The sequence below is a fragment of the Heterodontus francisci genome, chromosome 3 (assembly GCF_036365525.1).
Source record: "Heterodontus francisci isolate sHetFra1 chromosome 3, sHetFra1.hap1, whole genome shotgun sequence".
Lineage (NCBI taxonomy): Eukaryota > Metazoa > Chordata > Chondrichthyes > Heterodontiformes > Heterodontidae > Heterodontus > Heterodontus francisci.
Genome location: NC_090373.1, coordinates 149,018,286 through 149,037,341, shown reverse-complemented (window position 1 = coordinate 149,037,341; position 19,056 = coordinate 149,018,286). Strand labels below are relative to the sequence as shown.

Genomic DNA, 19,056 nt, shown 5'->3' with positions numbered 1-19,056 from the left:
GGTAATGCCATTGAATGTCATGGGAAGATGGTTGGATTCTCTCTTGTTGGAGATTGTCATTGCCTGGCACTTGTATGGGACTAATGTTACTTGTCACTTATCAGCCCAAGCCTGAATGCTGTCCAAGTCTTGCTGCAACTGGGAATGGACTGCTTCAGTATCTGAGGATCGCGAATGGTGAACATTGTGCAATCAGCGAACGTCTCCACTTCTGACATTATGATGGAGGGAAGATGGTAGGGCCTAGGACACTACCTGGAGGGACTCCTGTGGTGATGCCCTTGGACGGACATGATTGACCTCCAACAACCACAACCATCTTCCTTTGTGATAGGTATGACTCCAACCAATGGAGAGCTCCCCCCACCCTGCACCCCTCCAACCCTGATTCCCATTGACTACAGTTTTGCTAGGGCTCTTTGATGCCACACTTGGTCAAATGCTGCCTTGATGTCAAGGGCAGTCATTCTCACTCACCTCTTGAGTTCAGCTCTTTGTCCATGTTTGGATCCAGTCCAAAGCTGAGTGATTCTGATAAAACCCAAACTGAGATTATTGATGAGTAAGTGCTGCTCGATAGTGTTGTTGATGACCCCTTCCATCATTTTGCTGATGATTGAGAGTAGGTTGATAGGACAGCAAATGGCTGGGCTGTATTTGTCATGCTTTTTCAGACAGGACATATCTAGGCAATTTTCCACATCGTTGGGTAGATTTCAGTGTTCAGCTGTACTGGATCAGGCTGGGCATGATTTGCTTAGTTATGTGTATGATTGGAAGTTATTTTTGAACCTGGTTAAGAGTTATTTAAATTCCTGTTTGAATGGTATTTAAATAGGTTAAACTGATCAATGAGCAAGGTGGAAATTTGATCTGAGCTAAATTGGTTGGAACCATCACAGAAAAGTAGTTTAGACCAGGTACTAGAAAAAAAAATAATACAAATGTAACTTGTCTACAAAAGAACAGATTAGCCTATAATACAATATTTTATTTTCTGTTTGAGGAGTTGCTTAGCAACATGGAGAAGATATGCTAAATAGTAGATATCCTGAGTGACCCCTCAAACTGTTTTTTGAACTGGCATGAAATGTCCTGTGGAAGCACAGAATAGATTCTGTAGCGAAAGCGATCAACAGAAAGGTTTTCTATTTATGTGCATGCTATCAGAAATTTATCAGGGCACGCAAATACTCGAAGACATTGGGAATTAAGATTAGTTGATGAGAGTAGTCTAAATATACAGCAACTGAAGTATCTAGCGTAAAAGATTCACCAAAAACCTAAAAATTCAACAGTCCCAATATAGAGCCTTCTGAAATTCCACTAATGAAAAGGACCCATTCAGATCTGCATATTAATAAACCAATTACTTATGTGCTTTCAACCAGCTACCAATGCAACATAACGTCGGTTGAACAACCTGCCACCTGATCTTGTGTGGAGGAAAATTCCTTCTTCTGAAGACTTGAACGCATGTGAGAGCAGCAGGGAGAAGAAGATCCCAAACAGTGTAGGTGCAAGAACACAGCCCTGTTTCACGTCACTCAGGATAGGAAAGGGGTCCGATGAGGTGCCGCTATGCTGAATTGTGCCTTTCATATTGTCATGGTGATGATACTTAGTAGCTTTGGTGGACATCCGATCTTTGCTAGTAGTCTGAAAAGACCACGTCTGCTGACAAGGTCAAAGGCTTTGGTGAGATCAATGAAAGCAACGTAGAGGGGCATCTGTTGTTTGTGGCATTTCTCCTGTAGCTGGCGAAGGGAGAACAGCATGTCAATGGTCGATCTCTCTGCTTGAAAGCCACACTGTGCCTCAGGGTAGACACGCTCAGCTAGCTTCTGGAGCCTGTTTAAAGCAACTCGAGCAAAGACTTTCCCCACTATGCTGAGCAGGGAGATTCCATGGTAGTTGTTGCAGTCACCGCGGTCACCCTTGTTCTTATAGAGGGTGATGATATTGGCATCGCGCATGTCCTGTGGTACTGCTCCCTCATCCCAGCACAGGCAAAGCAGTCCGTAGAGTGCTGAAAGTATAGCAGGCTTGGCACTCTTGATTATTTCAGGGGTAATGCCGTCCTTCCCAGGGGTTTTTCCGCTGGCTAGAGAATCAATGGCATCATGGAGTTCCGATTTTGATGAGAGTAGTCTAAATATACAGCAACTGAAGTATCTAGTGAAAAAGATTCAGCAAAAACCTAAAAATGTAACAGTCCCAATATAGAGCCTTCTGAAATTCCACTAATGAAAAGGACCCATTCAGATCTACATATATTAATAAGCCAATTACTTGCGTGCTTTCAACCAGCTACCAATGCAACATAACGTCCCATAATCTGATATGATCTAATTCTTCAAAAATAATCCATGCAGTATGACATTTAAAATGTTGTTTACAGATCAAGATGCATATGCCTCAACTGGATATTCACCACCATTCTCATCGCTTCCTCAAAAAACTCAAGTTCGTGGGACAGGACTAACATTTCCTAAAGTCATGCCAGGAATCCCAAACAATCTCCAAGAAATGTTTTTTTTAACAACTTCCCCATGCAGACATCCAGGGCTGGATACTATAGGCCTGCCGAGCAAAATGGCGGCCCGCACACTCTGGCTGCATGTCGCAGAGCTGCCGCGATTCTAAGCTCATTAGCATACCCAGGTCGGCTGCAGGTCCCCACCCCCACCCCACAACCATGATGTGGTGGGGGCGGGCTGACCAACGCCGTAAACACATCAGTTGACAAGTCAGCAGGTGCTGGTGCCATATTTAAACAGCAGCTAGCCCTGCAGTCAGAGTGAATCCATTTAAACACCTTGGTGCTGGAGCTGAAAAGTCAGCACAGGAACTGTTCATCCGCATCTGGAAATAGAGACTCCTGCAAGGCACAAGAGTGAGGAAGGGTGGCCCCACAGTTCAGCGATACCTCCCTGCTCACTCTCCTCCAGGCTGCATGGGCAAGGTGGGAGATCCTTTACCCCTGCGATGGCAAGAGCACCGCCCGCCTGACCAAACAAGCTTGGATGGAGATTGCAGAGGATGTCACCTGCTGAGACTGGGTCCAGTGCTGCAAGAGGATGAACGATCTCATGCGCATGGCAAAAGAAAGTGACACTATTTTTAGCGGCCCCATCTGACCTAGGTTTGCCCAGAAAGTGGCACATGGGTGCCACTGCCATTGTCAAAGACAGGGAGGTCAGGCAGGGAGGATTGATGCTACATGGGTGGCTGCATATGTGCAAGAACTCACCCTCATTTGCATCCCAGAGCATGGCACCTACATGCCAGGCTGAGTCCGTATGACACACTGACTGCCCCCCACCTTTTGCTGTAGCGCCCCCGTTGTAAAAAGCATCATTTTTTTTTAAGCAATGTTTTACACCTGCATCCTTGCTTATCCGGGCAAAGAGAGTGCACAATGCGAGGGAGCCCTCCAGGACTGGCGGAGGGGTGCCAGGTATCCGACCACTATCCCAGGCTGAAGAGGAGGCCCTCAAACTACATGGCAGCCAGGGAAGGCGTTCACTTTTAGACGTAGAGCTTGGGTTCTGGGGTGAACATACATCTCTGACAAAAACAATGATTATTAGAAACATTTAATTTGTGGACACAATGTTGTCGTATTAGTGATATGTACACCAGTGAACCTAAAACAGTGCTCTTCACATTGTACCGTGCAGGGTGACGCTCCAAGGTGGTATCGGAGGCCCCGGAGAGTGCCAGCACTTCCGAGGAAGAAGCAATCTCACAGGAAGCAGCGTCCCATGACGCTCCTACACCTTCTACCGGCGCAGAGACACCTTGGTAGGAATGTGTTCGGCTTTAGAGTCTGGGTCACAAGCTGGTGAGAGCACCACAGAAGTGCCCAAACAGCTGGCTGAGGCTGAGAAAGCCGAGGCCTCTGACAGTCAGAGGACTGTGGGTGGCCAGGCCTGTGCCGAGTCCCAGGCTGATGATGATCCTCTGGTGTCGACAGCACAGGGCATGCTGGAGTTGCAAGGAGAGGTAAGGCAACATCAAGAAGAGATGCCACAGGCCACGTGCTGCCATGAGTGGACGATGGGGAAGTCCATCCAGACCATGACAGCCGCCATGTCTCAGCAAAATGAGCGCATGGCTTCCTCATTGAGAGGATTGCGACCCCCTCATTTAGATCCACATTCCACAGATGCGCACTGATCTGCAAACCCTCATCTCGTCCATGAGCTGGATGCAGCAGTGGCTAGGCGAGAGAGGGACCATGGGGTTGGAGAGTGTCTCTGCTCCTGGTCCTTCGCAGGAGAGCAGCGAGGTTCCCACGAGCCTTGAGGGGGAGGAGGTGTGCCAGCGGTTCATATCTGTGGACCCCCCTTAGGGTGATTCCAATGTGGACATCGGCTCTGCCCCTCCGCCGGTGAGTCCAGCTCCAGCAGCCACGATGTCTGAGAAGAGCCCTGCACTGGTTCAGGAGGCCCTCAGGCAGTCGGAACCCTTCAGGCCTTGTGCGCCCAGAGGACGACCACCCAAGTCATGCAAACTCAAAGGGCATCCTGATCAGCAGCCTGCCAACAGTCAAGCTGCTAGCACAGAGGTTGCACTGCGAAGGAGCTCCCACAAACTGTTAAAAGAAGATGCCATGACACATATGGGTTAACACATATGTGTGTTAGTTCTTTCTCAATAAATGTGATTTTCTAACAGGTGTCTCCTTTTTACTGTGTGAATGATGCATTCCAGCATGAGCCAACTATGTCTCCTCTCATTACATCATTAACCTGAAAGAAATGCCAATGTATAAAAAAAAAATCATAGCCATGCCAGTATGCATGATGTGGCACTGCACGGATGCAGTCACATGAGCAATGGCTCAGTCATCTGCTGCCAGTAATGGTGGAGACACAGATGTCACAGATGCAGGAAACTGCCTACCAGATGAAGCACGGTGATGTGCGACATGGGGAGCATATTCTGCACAGGGATAGTGGAAGTGCTCAACAATAGGGCGTTGCCGAGCATCCCTTGCTCTTTGCTCGCCCTGTCTGTGATGCCTCGATGATCATCGTCCTCCCATGTGCATATGGTGCTGCAACTCCTCTGTGTCCTCATCATCCGAGCGTGTCTCCTGCTCCAGTCTCTCATCATCCTGCAAGGCGCCTCCCCCCGCCCCCACCACACTCTGTATTGCAAAGTTGCGCAGAGCACAGCATACAGCAACGATGCGCACAACCCTTTCTGATGAGTACTGCAGGGCCACACCCGATCTATCTAGGCAGCGGAAGCGCATCATGAGCATGCTGATGGCTTGCTCGATGGTAGCTCGTGCCGAGCCGTGGCAGGCGTTGTATCTCTCCCCTACATCGCTGGTGGGGTTTCTCACCGGCGTCAGGAGCCATGTTTGCAAGTGGTAGCCCTCGTACCCAAGAACCCACCCCTGGTTCTGAGCTGGTGCAGTGAAGAGCATTGATAACTGGGACTGGCGGAGGATGAATGAGTCATGGCAACTGCCTGGAAAGCAGGCACACACTTGAGTGAAGCATTTCTCGTGGTCACAGACTAGCTGCATGTTGAGTGAATAGAAGCCCTTTCTATTCAGGAATGTAGCTGATTGTCCGATTGGAGCCTTGATGGCCACATGCGTGCAGTCGATGGGTGGCTCCCTTTACAGAAGGAGGGCACGGGTACCTCGCTTCTTACATGCAGAGTTTAAAGCCACACGTTGCACCTGTGGGAACCCGCGATGGCCCCAAATGTAAGGGCCCTTTGGGCCTGACTCTCAGCGTCTGTCCCGAAGAACACACAGTCACCGGCCCTCCTCTACAAGGCATCAGTGACCTCCCTGATACAGCAGTGTACTGCTGACTGTGAAATGCCACACAGGTCGCCGGGGAGTCCCTGAAATTATGCGGAGGTGCAGAAATTAAGAGCTGCAGTGACTTTGAGGGCCACAGACATAGGGCATCCAGCAAACCCCATCGGCTGTAGGCCACATTCAGCAGTGCACAGAGATGCGTCACCACTTCTCCGGACATTCGCAGTTGCCTCTGACACTGGCACTCTGACATCTTCAGGTATGTCAGGCGGGGCCTGTCGAGCCGATGTCTTCTCAGACATTGAATGCGCCTTGGTGGCTGCTGCTGCTGCTCGCTTCCCTGAGCTTCCACGTGGGCTGTGCCTGCCTGTTGGTTCCACCTCCGGTGGACATGGTTCCTCACGGCCCTTGGATCAAGAGAGACAGGATGGACCAGCCCCATCTGAACGCTGCTTGTTCCTTCAGTAGCTTAATGGCATTTATCAGGGCAGACAGTGATGTAAACTGGTGGCTCAGCTGCGTTCCATCATCACCTATATGGCATGACATTGCCCATCTTATCTTTGAATGAGTGGGGCAGCATGAGCACGGTCATGTTACTAACATTGCCTGGATGGCACCATTGACAACATGACCTTCAAACCGCTACCATTTTTGGCCCCTACCTCATACAAAGGGGTCACGGAGTGCTATTGCTGCCCCCTCCCCCAAACAGCATTGACTGATTGCAGGGTCAGCCCCCTTCACCTCCCCCATCAAACGTTAGCAGGCGCAGAGTGGCCCCCTTTAGGGTAGAAGGGCATGGGGTACCTCCCTTCTTACATGCAGAGTTTAAAGTCACACATTGCAGCCCCCCACCCATCGTCACATGCTCCAAGGACTGATGCTTTGGTGCCGCCGGCTTTTCATGGAAGTGAAAGTGAAGGCACGCGAGTGTTGCACGTCCGGATGAAGATCACAACCGGCTGCCTGAGTCACAGCGGTCTGCATATTAATGAATGGTAAGAGCCCAAATGCATATTTAAATCATTAAACCATTGCTAAGCAGCGGGGGGGCCGACACAAGGCCTCGCCACCGCCGCCACCAAGATCGGTGTCGTCGAGGTCAGTGGCGGGCCTCATCCATGCCCCCCCCACCTCCCGCCATGGATCCTGATGTCGAGGCCCCTCTAAAATTCAGCCCAAAATGTTGGAAGTCTGATTTATTCCCCTTTTTAGATAATGGGGTTACTTACAGCTCCCTACAATCCATGGAAATCAACCGACTTCAAAAACCTATGCTGATGATGCCTGATCACTGACAGGTCTTGAAGTCCTGCGGCAGAACAATGTGCCCCACTCCCAAAAGGAAAGCTCTCAACAAGTTACGTTTGAAATATTTCAGGAGATTGTTGTAATTACTTAAGTAAGGCAGACTCTGAAACTTACGACTTGTTCAGTGCTTCTAATAGTGTTAGGTGGATGCCAATCTTCAAGCAGAGATCATGGCTCGTCAGAGAATCCTGACCCTGGCAGAAAAAATAGCTGCAGTAGACTTGTACTCCCATGGCTCAGCAACCTTAAAGAAAAACCTCAGCCCTCTTCTCATAGATTGGTCATCATATATTTTTTTGAAAGAATTGCATCTTTTTTCAACAGAGACAGCATGTACCTGGCCTTCATCCCTTAACTGAAAGACTGCCAGATGAAACAAACAGTTGCAGCTGCACCCGAGTGTGGTGACAATCTGCAAAGTATATCATGAGAAATCCACACATGCACATATCCAGCATAAGGTCACACAAGGCGTAGATTTTTGTCTTTACTGCCCAGGTGGAGAGGCAGAGAGGGAAAAAAAAGATTGGCTGTGGAAGATACATGGAGGTTACTGAACAATACATTATAGGTAGTAATTTAAATGGCAGGAAAGTCAGGGCAGTTTCTGTTACAGCGCATCATTGCATCAGTCAGATTTTCCTCCAAGTCTCCTCCCAGATAATGTCGAATGTTCAAGCAGTGAAGACAAAAATCTACTCAATTTTTAAAAAAATGTAATAAAAATATTGGACCAAAGGAACTCAAATATACTTTGTATGGTTATGAGTCACAGATGTGTATATTGCAACTGACCAGTGTGTGCACACAGTAAGAAGAAAACCAAGCTCCCATAAGGAAATATTATGGTTGATAATGTAATGAGACAACAGAACGCTTGACCCGAGGTAAAAACTCTGTGAATCTCAAAGATTGTCCCAGCTAAATGCCAAATTAAAAAAAATGCCGATCTAGCATAATGGTTTGGAATTCATTATGAAATGAAACTGAGGACAATAATAAGATAGTTTGCCATGCAAATAAATCTATACATATTCAAATAGATTTGAATAGTGGATATATACCAACAATTTAAGATCCCAAATAGAATCATCTCCTTCTTTGGCCTCCTTGTCTCAGGAGACAATGGGTAAGCGCCTGGAGGTGGTCAGTGGTTTGTGGAGCAGCGCCTGGAGTAGCTATGAAGGCCAATTCTAGAGTGACAGACTGTTCAACAGGTGCTGCAGAAAAAATTGGTTGTCGAGGCTGTTACACAGTTGGCTCTCCCCTTGCGCTTTTGTCTTTTTTCCTGCCAACCACTAAGTCTCTTCGACTCGCCACACTTTAGCCTCGCCTTTATGGCTGCCCGCCAGCTCTGGCGATCGCTGGCAACTGACTCCCACGACTTGTGATCAATGTTACAGGACTTCATGTCACGTTTGCAGACGTCTTTAAAGCGGAGACATGGATGGCCGGTAGGTCTGATACCAGTGCTGAGCTCGCTGTACAGTGTATCCTTGGGGATCCTGCCAACTTCCATGCAGCTCACATGGCCAAGCCATCTCAAGCGCCGCTGACTCAATAGTGTGTATAAGCTGGGGATGTTGGCCGCTTCGAGAACTTCTGTGTTGGAGATGCCGTCCTGCCACCTGATGTCAAGGATTCTCCGGAGGCAGCGAAGACGGAATGAATTGAGATGTCGCTCTTGGCTGACATACGTTGTCCAGGCCTCGCTGCCGTAGAGCAAGGTACTGAGGACACAGGCTTGATACACTCGGACTTTTGTGTTCCGTGTCAGTGCGCCATTTTCCCACACTCTCTTGGCCAGTCTGGACATAGCAGTGGAAGCCTTTCCCATGCGCTTGTTTAATTCTGCATCGAGAGACAGGTTACTGGTGATAGTTGAGCCTAGGTAGGTGAACTCTTGAACCACTTCCAGAGTGTGGTCACCAATATTGATGGATGGAGCATTTCTGACATCCTGTCCCATGATGCTTGTTTTCTTGAGGCTGACGGTTAGGCCAAATTTGTTGCAGGCAGCCGCAAACCTGTCGATGAGACTCTGCAGACACTCTTCAGTGTGAGATGTTAATGCAGCATCGTCAGCAAAGAGGAGTTCCCTGATGAGGACTTTCCGTACTTTGTTCTTCACTCTTAGGCGGGCAAGGTTGAACAACCTGTCGCCTGATCTTGTGTGGAGGAAAATTCCTTCTTCTGAAGACTTGAACGCGTGTCAGAGCAGCAGGGAGAAGAAAATCCCAAACAGTGTAGGTGCGAGAACACAGGAAAGGGGTCTGATGAGGCGCCGCTATGCTGAATTGTGCCTTTCATATTGTCAGTTACAGCCTAATGGCGCAAAATTTCCAAATAGCCCACATAAAACAAGGCACACTTAACAATCCAAATACAAATTAATTATGAAACACTGGAAACCTCTGCAGCATTAACCTAAATTCAACTAATTTTGAAATCAATGCCTGGGTGACTCCAGAGCATGTAGGACATGACATGAAACACTACCTATAATGCTGAACATTGCTATATAATGCCAAGAACATTTACAATCCAGAGAACAGGACAACACAGACCTGCCGCTCAAGGTCTTGAATTCGTTTGGCTTCAAGCGCTCTCCCCTTTGCACGTTTCTCAGGAGGTGAATTTCTGTCTCTGGAATCAGCTGTAAGCTTTTCTACCTGACAAAGTAGAAGAAATAATGTAAAAAAAAATTACAAATTTGTGAACTGAAAACAAAGGTTTAGTGATGCAGGAATTTAAAATGGATTTTAATAAAATAATTACAATTGTACTGAAATAACATGTATATAGAAAAAATAAAAGGAAGATATATTCCCTGTGGCATTGTTGAGTCGGACATTAAGTGGTTGCAAAAGGTGCTGAGGTGAGGCATAAATGTGGCAACTGAAAGAATTTGGAAAGATGATGTATGGAGATATCTGCTCATAGACAATGAAGTAAAGGTGTTTTGAAAATTGGACACAGAAAATTCGAAGCAATTAGAACGCTCATGGTGAGTCAGAGTCTACACGGTTGCGAATAAGTTTGCATTAGATCTCTTCTGACACAATTACGTGTTTTTTTTTGGGAGTGGTCCAGGAAAATAATGAAGTAATATTTTCCTTGCAGGTAGATAACTCAGCAAATGACAGCCCTGCAACCCTCTGAGATATCGGTGTTCCTCTTGAGCATCCCTCATTTTAATCGGTCCACCACTGGTGGACCTAGGCCCCAGGATCTGGAATTCATTCCCCAAACCTCTTGGACTCTATACATCACTTTCCTCCTTTAAGACACTCCTTAAAATTGACCTCTTTGACCAAGCTTTTGAGCATCTTGCCTAATATCTCTTTGTGTGGTTCGGTATCATACTTTGTTTTATAATGCCTCTGTGAAGCATCCTGGGATTTTTAGTCATGTTAATACAAATTGCTATATAAAGAAACTATATAAATAGAAGCTGCTGTAAATAAATCTCTGGATGAAACATGGGAATGCATTTCTTCACTGTCTACCAATTGATATAAACTATTATTTTCAAGTTTGCAGTAAAAATAAGACATTTCTCGTAACCATTTCATAGAATGACACAGCACAGAAGGCCATTCAGTCCATCAAGCTTGTGCCAGATCACTGAAAAAGCTATCCAGTCAGATCTACTTCCCTGTTCTTTCCACATAGCCTTGTAAATTTTCCCCGCATCAAGTATTTATCCAATTCCTTTTGAAAGTTACTATTGAATCAGCTTCCACCAACCTCTCAGGCAGTGAATTCCAGATCAAATTGTGCTGCTTAAAAAAATGTTTCCACGTCATCTCTGCTTCTTTTGCTAATTACCTCAAGTCTAAGTCAATTCATGATCTTTTAACACTTCAATCAGATCTCTCCTTAACCTTCTCTGTGATAAAGAGAACAATCTCAGTTTCTCCAGTCACTCCACTTAACTGAAGTCAGAGTTATACAGCACAGAAACAGACCCTTCGGCCCATCGTGTCTGTGCCGGCCATCAAGCACCTAACTATTCTAATCCCATTTTCCAGCACTTGGCCCGTAGCCTTGTATGCAATGGCGTTTCAAGTGCTCATTTAAATATTTCTTAAATGTTATGAGGGTCCCTGCCTCTACCACCTCTTCAGGCCTCTACCAGATTCCAACCACCCTTTGAGTGAAATTATTTTTCCCTCAAATCCCCTCTAAACCTCCTGCCCCTTACCTTAAATCTATGCCCCCTGGTTATTGACCCCTCCGCTAAGGGAAAAAGTTGCTTCCTAACTAACCTATCAATGCCCCTCATAATTTTGTATAACTCAATCACGTCTCCCCTTAGCCTTCTCTGCTCTAAGGAAAACAACCCTAGCCTTTCAGTCTCTCTTCATAGCTGAAATGCTCCAGCCCAGGCAACATCCTGATGAATCTCCTCTGCATCCTCTCCAGTGCAGTCACATCGAAGGGTCACTGACCCGAAACGTTAACTCTGCTTCTCTTTCCACAGATGCTGCCAGACCTGCTGAGTGAATCCAGCATTTCTTGTTTTTGTTTCATTCCTATAGTGTGGTGCCCAGAACTGTACACAGTACTTAGCTACCTGTGCCTTCAGTGATCTATGGACAAGTACACCAAGGTCCCTCTGACCATCTGTACTTCCGAGGGTCCCTTGCCTCGTTAGTCCTCCCAAAATGCATCACCTCACACTACTCAGGATTAAATTGCATTTGCCACTGCTCCACGCATCTTACCAGCCCATCTAGATCATCCTGCAATCTAAGGCTTTTCTCCTCACTATTTATGACACCATCAATTTTCATGTCATCTGCAAACTTACTTATCATACCTCCTATATTCACGTCTAAATCATTAATTTACACTACAAAACAGCAAGGGTCCCAGCATCGATCCCCGTGGTACACCACTGGTCACAGGCTTCCACTCGCAAAAACAACCCTCGACCACCACACTCTGCCTCCTACCACTAACCCAATTTTGGATCCAATTTGCCAAATTGCCCTGGATCCAGTGGGCTCTTACCTTCTTAACCAATCTCCCACGCGGGACCTTATCAAAAGCCTTACTGAAGTCCATGTTGACTACATCAACTGCTTTACCCTCATCTACACATCTAGTCACTGCCTCAAAAAATTCAATCAAGTTAGTTAGTTTAGTTTAGTTTAGAGATACAGCACTGAAACAGGCCCTTCGGCCCACTGAGTCTGTGCCGACCATCAACCACCCATTTATACTATTCCTACACTAATTCCATATTCCCACCACATCCCCACCTGTCCCTATAATTCCCTACCACCTACCTATACTAGGGGCAATTTGTAAAGGCCAATTAACCTATCAACCTGCAAGTCTTTTGGCATGTGGGAGGAAACCGGAGCACCCGGAGGAAACCCACGCAGACACAGGGAGAACTTGCAAACTCCACACAGGCAGTCCCCAGAATTGAACCCGGGTCGCTGGAGCTGTGAGGCTGCGGTGCTAACCACTGCGCCATAGAAACGATCTCCCCCAACAAAGCCATGCTGACTATCCCTGATTAATCCCTGCCTCTCCAAGTGGAGATTAATCCTGTCCCTCAGAATTTTTTCCAATAGTTTCCCTACCACGGATATTAGATTCACCGGCCTATAATTATCTGGTTTATGCCTGCTACACTTCTTGAATAATGGTACCACATTCGCTGTCCTCCAGTCCTCTGGTACTGCTCCTGTGGTTAGAGAGGATTTGAAAATTTGTGTCAGAGCCCCTGCCATCTCCTCCCTTGCCTCACATAACAGCCTGGGATACATCTCATCTGGGCCTGGGGATTTATCAACATTTAAGCCTGCTAAAACAACCAATACTTTCTCCCTTTCAATGCTAGTATGTTCAAGTATAGTACAATCCTCCTCCCTGATCTGTACACTTACATCGTCCTTCTCCATAGTGAACACCGATGAAAAGTAATCATTTAAAACCTCAACTATGTCCTCCGGCTCAATACACGGATTGCCACTTTGGTCCCGAATGGACCCTACTCTTGTCCTTAATATACTTATAAAATGCCTTAAGGTATCCCTTTATCTTGCCCGCCAGTATTTTTTCATGTCCCCTCTTCGCTCTCCTAATTACTTTAAGTACCGCCCTACACTTTCTATACTCCTCTAGGGCCTCCGTTGTTTTCAGCGCTCTGAATCTGCCATAAGCCACCTTTTTTTCCCTGATCCAATCCTCTATATCCCTTGACATCCAGGGTTCCCTGGATTTGTTGGTCCTATTCTTCACCTTAATGGGTACATGTTGGCTCTGAAATCTCACTATTTCCTCTTTGAATGACTTCCACTGGTCTGATGTAGTCTTTCATTCTTGGTACCATCCCAGTAAATATCCTTTGTAATTTAGATTGCAGTAGATTGGAGTAGAACAAGGCCCCTAGTGTAATTAGTATTTTTTAATTAAGGGTGCAACTAATTAATCTAAAGGTAAGTCACGGCAGGAGAGCTTGCACCCGTGATATGCACCTCCTGCGCTATGTGGGAAATCAGGGACGCTTTCAGTGTCCCTGACGATCATGTGTGCAGGAAATGTATCCAGCTGCAGCTACTGGCTACCCACATTACAGAGCTGGAGCTGCGGGTGGATTCACTGTGGAGCATCCGTGATGCTGAGGACGTCGTGGATAGCATGTTTAGCGAGGTGGTCACACCGCAGGTGCTGGTCGCACAGGCAGAAAAGGGATGGGTGGCCACCAGGTGGAGTAGCCACAGGCAGGTAGTGCATGAGACTCCGGTGGCCATCCCCCTCTCAAACAGATATACCGTTTTGGATACTGTTGGGAGAGATGGCCTCCCAGGGGAAAGCAGCAACAGCCAAGTTCGTGGCACTACGGATGGCTCTGCTGCACAGCAGGGAAGGAAAAGGAGTGAAAGAGCTATAGTGATAGGGGATTCTATCGTAAGGGGTACAGATAGGCGCTTCTGTGGCCACAAACATGACTCCAGGATAGTATGTTGCCTCCCCAGTGCTAGGGTCAAGGACGTCACGGAGCGGCTGCAGGACATTCTGAAGGGGGAGGGTGAATAGTCAGAGGTCGTGGTACACATTGGTACCAACGACATAGGTAAAAAGAGGGATGAGGTCCTGCAACAAGAATTTAGGGAGCTAGGTAGATTAAAAAGCAGGACCTCAAAGGTTGCAATCTGGATTACTCCCAGAGCCAACATGTCCCGTTAAGGTGAAGGGTAGGACCAACAAGTCCAGGGAACCCTGGATGTCAAGAGATAAAGAGGATTGGATCAGGAAAAAAAAAAAGGAGGCTTATGGCAGATTCGGAGCACTGAAAACAACAGAGGCACTCGAGGAGTATAGAAAGTGTAGGGGGGTACTAAAAAAAGTAATTAGGAGAGCGAAGAGGGGTCATGAAAAAACACTGACGGGCAAGATAAAAGAAAATCCTAAGGTGTTTTATAAGTATATTAAGGGGAAGAGGATAACCAGGGAAAGAGTGGGCCCCCATTCGGGACCAAAGTGGAAATCTGTGTGTGGAACCAGAGGACATAGGTGAGGTTTTAAATGATTACTTTTCATCTGTGTTCACATTGGAGAAGGACGATGTAGGTGTAGAGATCAGGGAGGGGGTCTGTGATATACTTGAACATATTAGCATTGAAAGGGAGGAAGTATTAGCAGTTTTAGTGGGCTTAAAAGTGGATAAATCCCCAGGCCCAGATGAGATGTATCCCAGGCTGTTATGTGAGGTAAGGGAGGAGATAGCAGGGGCTCTGACACAAATTTTCAAATCCTCTCTGGCCACAGGAGAGGTACCAGAGGACTGGAGGACAGCAAATGTGGTGCCATTATTCAAGAAGTGTAGCAGGGATAAACCAGGTAATTACAGGCCGGTGAGTATAACATCAGTGGTTGGGAAACTATTGGAAAAAATTCTGAGGGACAGGATTAATCTCCACTTGGAGAGGCAGGGATTAATCAAGGATAGTCAGCATGGCTTTGTCAGGGAGAGATCATGTCGAACAAACTTAATTGAATTTTTCGAGGAGGTGACTAGATGTGTAGATGAAGGTAAAGCTGTTGAAGTAGTCTATATGGACTTCAGTAAGGCTTTTGATAAGGTGCCACATGGGAGATTGGTTAAGAAGGTAAGAGCCCACCGGATCCAGGGCAATTTGACAAAGTGGATACAAAATTGGTTTAGTGTCAGGAGGCTGAGGGTTGCTTTTGCGAGTGGAAGCCTGTGACCAGTGGTGTATCGCAGGGATCAGTGCTGGGACCCTTGTTGTTTGTGGTATACATTAATGATTTAGACATGAATATAGGAGGTATGATCAGGAAGTTTGCAGATGAAACGAAAATTGGTGGTGTTGTAAATAGTGAGGAGGAAAGCCTTAGATTACAGGACGATGTAGATGGGCTGGTAAGATGGGCAGAGCAGTGGCAAATGGAATTTAATCCTGAGAAGTGTGAGGTGATGCATTTTGGGAGGACTAACAAGGCAAGGGAATATACAATGGATGTTTGGACCATAGGAAGTACAGAGGGTCAGAGGGACCTTGGTGTACTTGTCCATAGATCACTGAAGGCAGCAGCACAAGTATAGAAAGGTGGTTAGGAAGGCATATGGGATACTTGCCTTTATTAGGCGAAGCACAGAATATAAGAGCAGGGAGGTTATGATGGAGCTGTATAAAACGCTAGTTAGGCCACAGCTGGAGTACTGTATATAGTTCTGGTCGCCACACTATAGGAAGGATGTGATTGCAGAGGAGATTCAACTGGATGCTGCCTGGGCTGGAGCATTTCAGCTAACAGAGACTGGATGGGCTAGGGTTGTTTTCCTGAGAGCAGAGAAGGCTGAGGGGGGACCTGACTGAGATATACAAAATTATGAGGGGCATAGATAGGAAGAAACGTTTTCCCTTAGTGGAGGTGTCAATAACCATGGGGCATAGATGTAAGGTAAGGGACAGGAGGTTTAAAGGGGATCTGAGGAAATTTTTTTTTTCACCTAGAGGGTGGTTGGAATCTGGAACTCAATGCCTGAAGGGGTGGTACAAAGAACAAATAACAGTACAGCACAGGAACAGGCCATTCGGCCCTCCAAGCCTGCGCCGATCTTGATGCCTGCCTAAACTAAAACCTTCTGCACTTCCGGAGACCGTATCTCTCTATTCCCATCCTATTCATGTATTTGTCAAGATGCCTCTTAAACGTCGCTATCGTACCTGCTTCCACCACCTCCCCTGGCAGCAAGTTCCAGGCACTCACCACCCTTTGTGTAAAGAACTTGCCTCGCACATCCCCTCTAAACTTTACCCCTCGCACCTTAAACCTATGCCCCCTAGTAACTGACTCTTCCACCCTGGGACAAAGCTTCTGACTATCCACTCTGTCCATGCCGCTCATAACTTTGTAAACCTCTATCATGTCAGCCCTCCACCTCCGTCGTTCCAGTGAAAACAATCCGAGTTTATCCAACCTCTCCTCATAGCTAATGCCCTCCAGACCAGGCAACATCCTGGTAAACCTCTTCTGTATCCTCTCCAAAGCCTCCACGTCCTTCTGGTCGTGTGGCGACCAGAATTGCACGCAATATTCTAAGTGTGGCCTAACTAAGGTTCTGTACAGCTGCAGCATGACTTGCCAATTTTTATACTCTATGCCCCGACCGATGAAGGCAAGCATGCCGTATGCCTTCTTGACTACCTTATCCACCTGCGTTGCCACTTTCAGTGACCTGTGGACCTGTACGCCCAGATTTGAACCCGAGACACCACACTTGTAGTGTCTCCCACCCGCCCTCCTCCTCTAACCAAAAAAAAAGGACTCGGTGGGGTGTTTATAAGGTAAGGCTTTTTCGATTTCTCTGGTTTTATTGTGATTGGTAAAAACTTTTCGTTCCTTTTTCATTTAACTAAGTTTAAACTTAAGATTAAAAATGGCAGGAGATCTCAGACCCGTATCATGCTCCTCTTGCTCAATGTGGGAGCTCAGGGACATGGCTGATGACCCTGGCTCCTTCACGTGCAGGAAGTGTGTCCAGCTGCAGCTCTTGTTAGACCGCATGACGGCTCTCGAGCTGCGGATGGACTCACTTTGGAGCATGCGCGATGCTGAGGAGGTCGTGGATAGCACGTTTAGTGAATTGGTCACACCGCAGATTAGGATTGCTGAGGGAGAAAGGGAATGGGTGACCAAAAGGCAGAGAAAGAGCAGGAAGGCAGCGCAGGAGTCCCCTGCGGTCATCTCCCTCCAAAACAAGTATACCGTTTTGGATACTGTTGAGGGAGATGGCTCACCAGGGGAAGGCAGCAGTAGCCAGGTCCATGGCACCGTGGCTGGCTCTGCTGCTCAGAAGGGCGGGAAAAAGAGTGGAAGGGCTATAGTCGTAGGGGATTCGATTGTAAGGGGAGTAGATAGGCGGTTCTGTGGTCGAAAACGAGGCTCCCGAATGGTATGTTGCCTCCCAGGTGCACGGGTCAGGGACGTCTCAGATCGGCTACAGAACATTCTAAAGGGGGAGGGTGAACAGCCAGTTGTCATTGTGCACATAGGCACTAATGATATAGGTAAAAAACGGGATGAGGTCCTACAAGCAGAGTTTAGGGAGTTAGGAGCCAAGTTAAAAAGTAGGACCTCAGAGGTAGTAATCTCAGGATTACTACCAGTGCCACGTGATAGTCAGAGTAAAAATGAAAGAATAGTCAGGATGAATGCGTGGCTTGAGAGATGGTGCAGGAAGGAGGGGTTCAGATTTTTGGGACATTGGGACCGGTTCTGGGGGAGGTGGGACTATTACAAATTGGACGGTCTACACCTGGGCCGGACTGGAACCAATGTCCTTGGAGGTGCTTTTGCTAACGCTGTTGGGGAGGGTTTAAACTAATGTGGCAGGGGGATGGGAACCAATTGAGGTCAGTTGACAGTGAGGAGGTAGTAACAAAAGCCTGTAAGAAACTAGATAATGAAGTCAGTGTGACTAAGGGGAAGAGCAGGCAGGGAGCAGATGATGAATATAAAGGGACTGGTGGTCTGAGGTGCATTTGTTTTAATGCAAGAAGTGTAGTTGGTAAGGCAGATGAACTTAGGGCTTGGATTAGTACCTGGGAGTATGATGTTATTGCTATTACTGAGACTTGGTTGAGGGAAGGGCATGATTGGCAACTAAATATCCCAGGATATCGATGCTTCAGGCGGGATAGAGAGGGAGGTAAAAGGGGTGGAGGAGTTGCATTACTGGTCAAAGAGGATATCACAGCTGTGCTGAAGGAGGGCACTATGGAGGACTCGAGCAGTGAGGCAATATGGACAGAACTCAGAAATAGGAAGGGTGCGGTAACAATGTTGGGGCTGTACTACAGGCCTCCCAACAGCGAGCGTGAGATAGAGGTACAAATATGTAAACAGATTATGGAAAGATGTAGGAGCAACAGGGTGGTGGTGATAGGAGATTTTAATTTTCCCAACATTGACTGGGATTCGCTTAATGTTAGAGGTCCAGATGGAGCAGAATTTGTAAGGAGCATCCAGGAGGGTTTTCTAGAGCAGTATGTAAATAGTCCAACTCGGGAAGGGGCCATACTGGACCTGGTGTTGGGGAATGAGCCCGGCCAGGTTGTTGAAGTTTCAGTAGGGGACTACTTTGGGAATAGTGATCACAATTCCGTAAGCTTTAAAATACTCATGGACAAAGACGAGAGTGGTCCAAAAGGAAGAGTGCTAAATTGGGGGAAGGCCAACTATACCAAAATTCGGCAGGAGCTGGGAAATGTAGATTGGGAGCAGCTGTTTGAAGGTAAATCCACATGTGATATGTGGGAGGCTTTTAAAGAGAGGTTGATTAGCGTGCAGGAGAGACATGTTCCTGTGAAAATGAGGAATAGAAATGGCAAGATTAGGGAACCATGGATGACAGGTGAAATTGTGAGACTAGCTAAGAGGAAAAAGGAAGCATACATAAG

At 47.0% G+C, this 19,056-nt stretch overlaps 1 protein-coding gene across 1 annotated transcript in view; it reads right to left on the bottom strand.

Annotated features, from left to right (window-relative positions):
* Positions 1–19,056, bottom strand: part of cep162 (centrosomal protein 162) — a 196,931-nt gene that overhangs the window by 51,612 nt on the left and 126,263 nt on the right. The window contains exon 21 of the mRNA XM_068026864.1: positions 9,673–9,777. Within this exon, the coding sequence (XP_067882965.1) occupies positions 9,673–9,777 (105 nt within the window). The remainder of the gene's footprint in view (positions 1–9,672; positions 9,778–19,056) is intronic.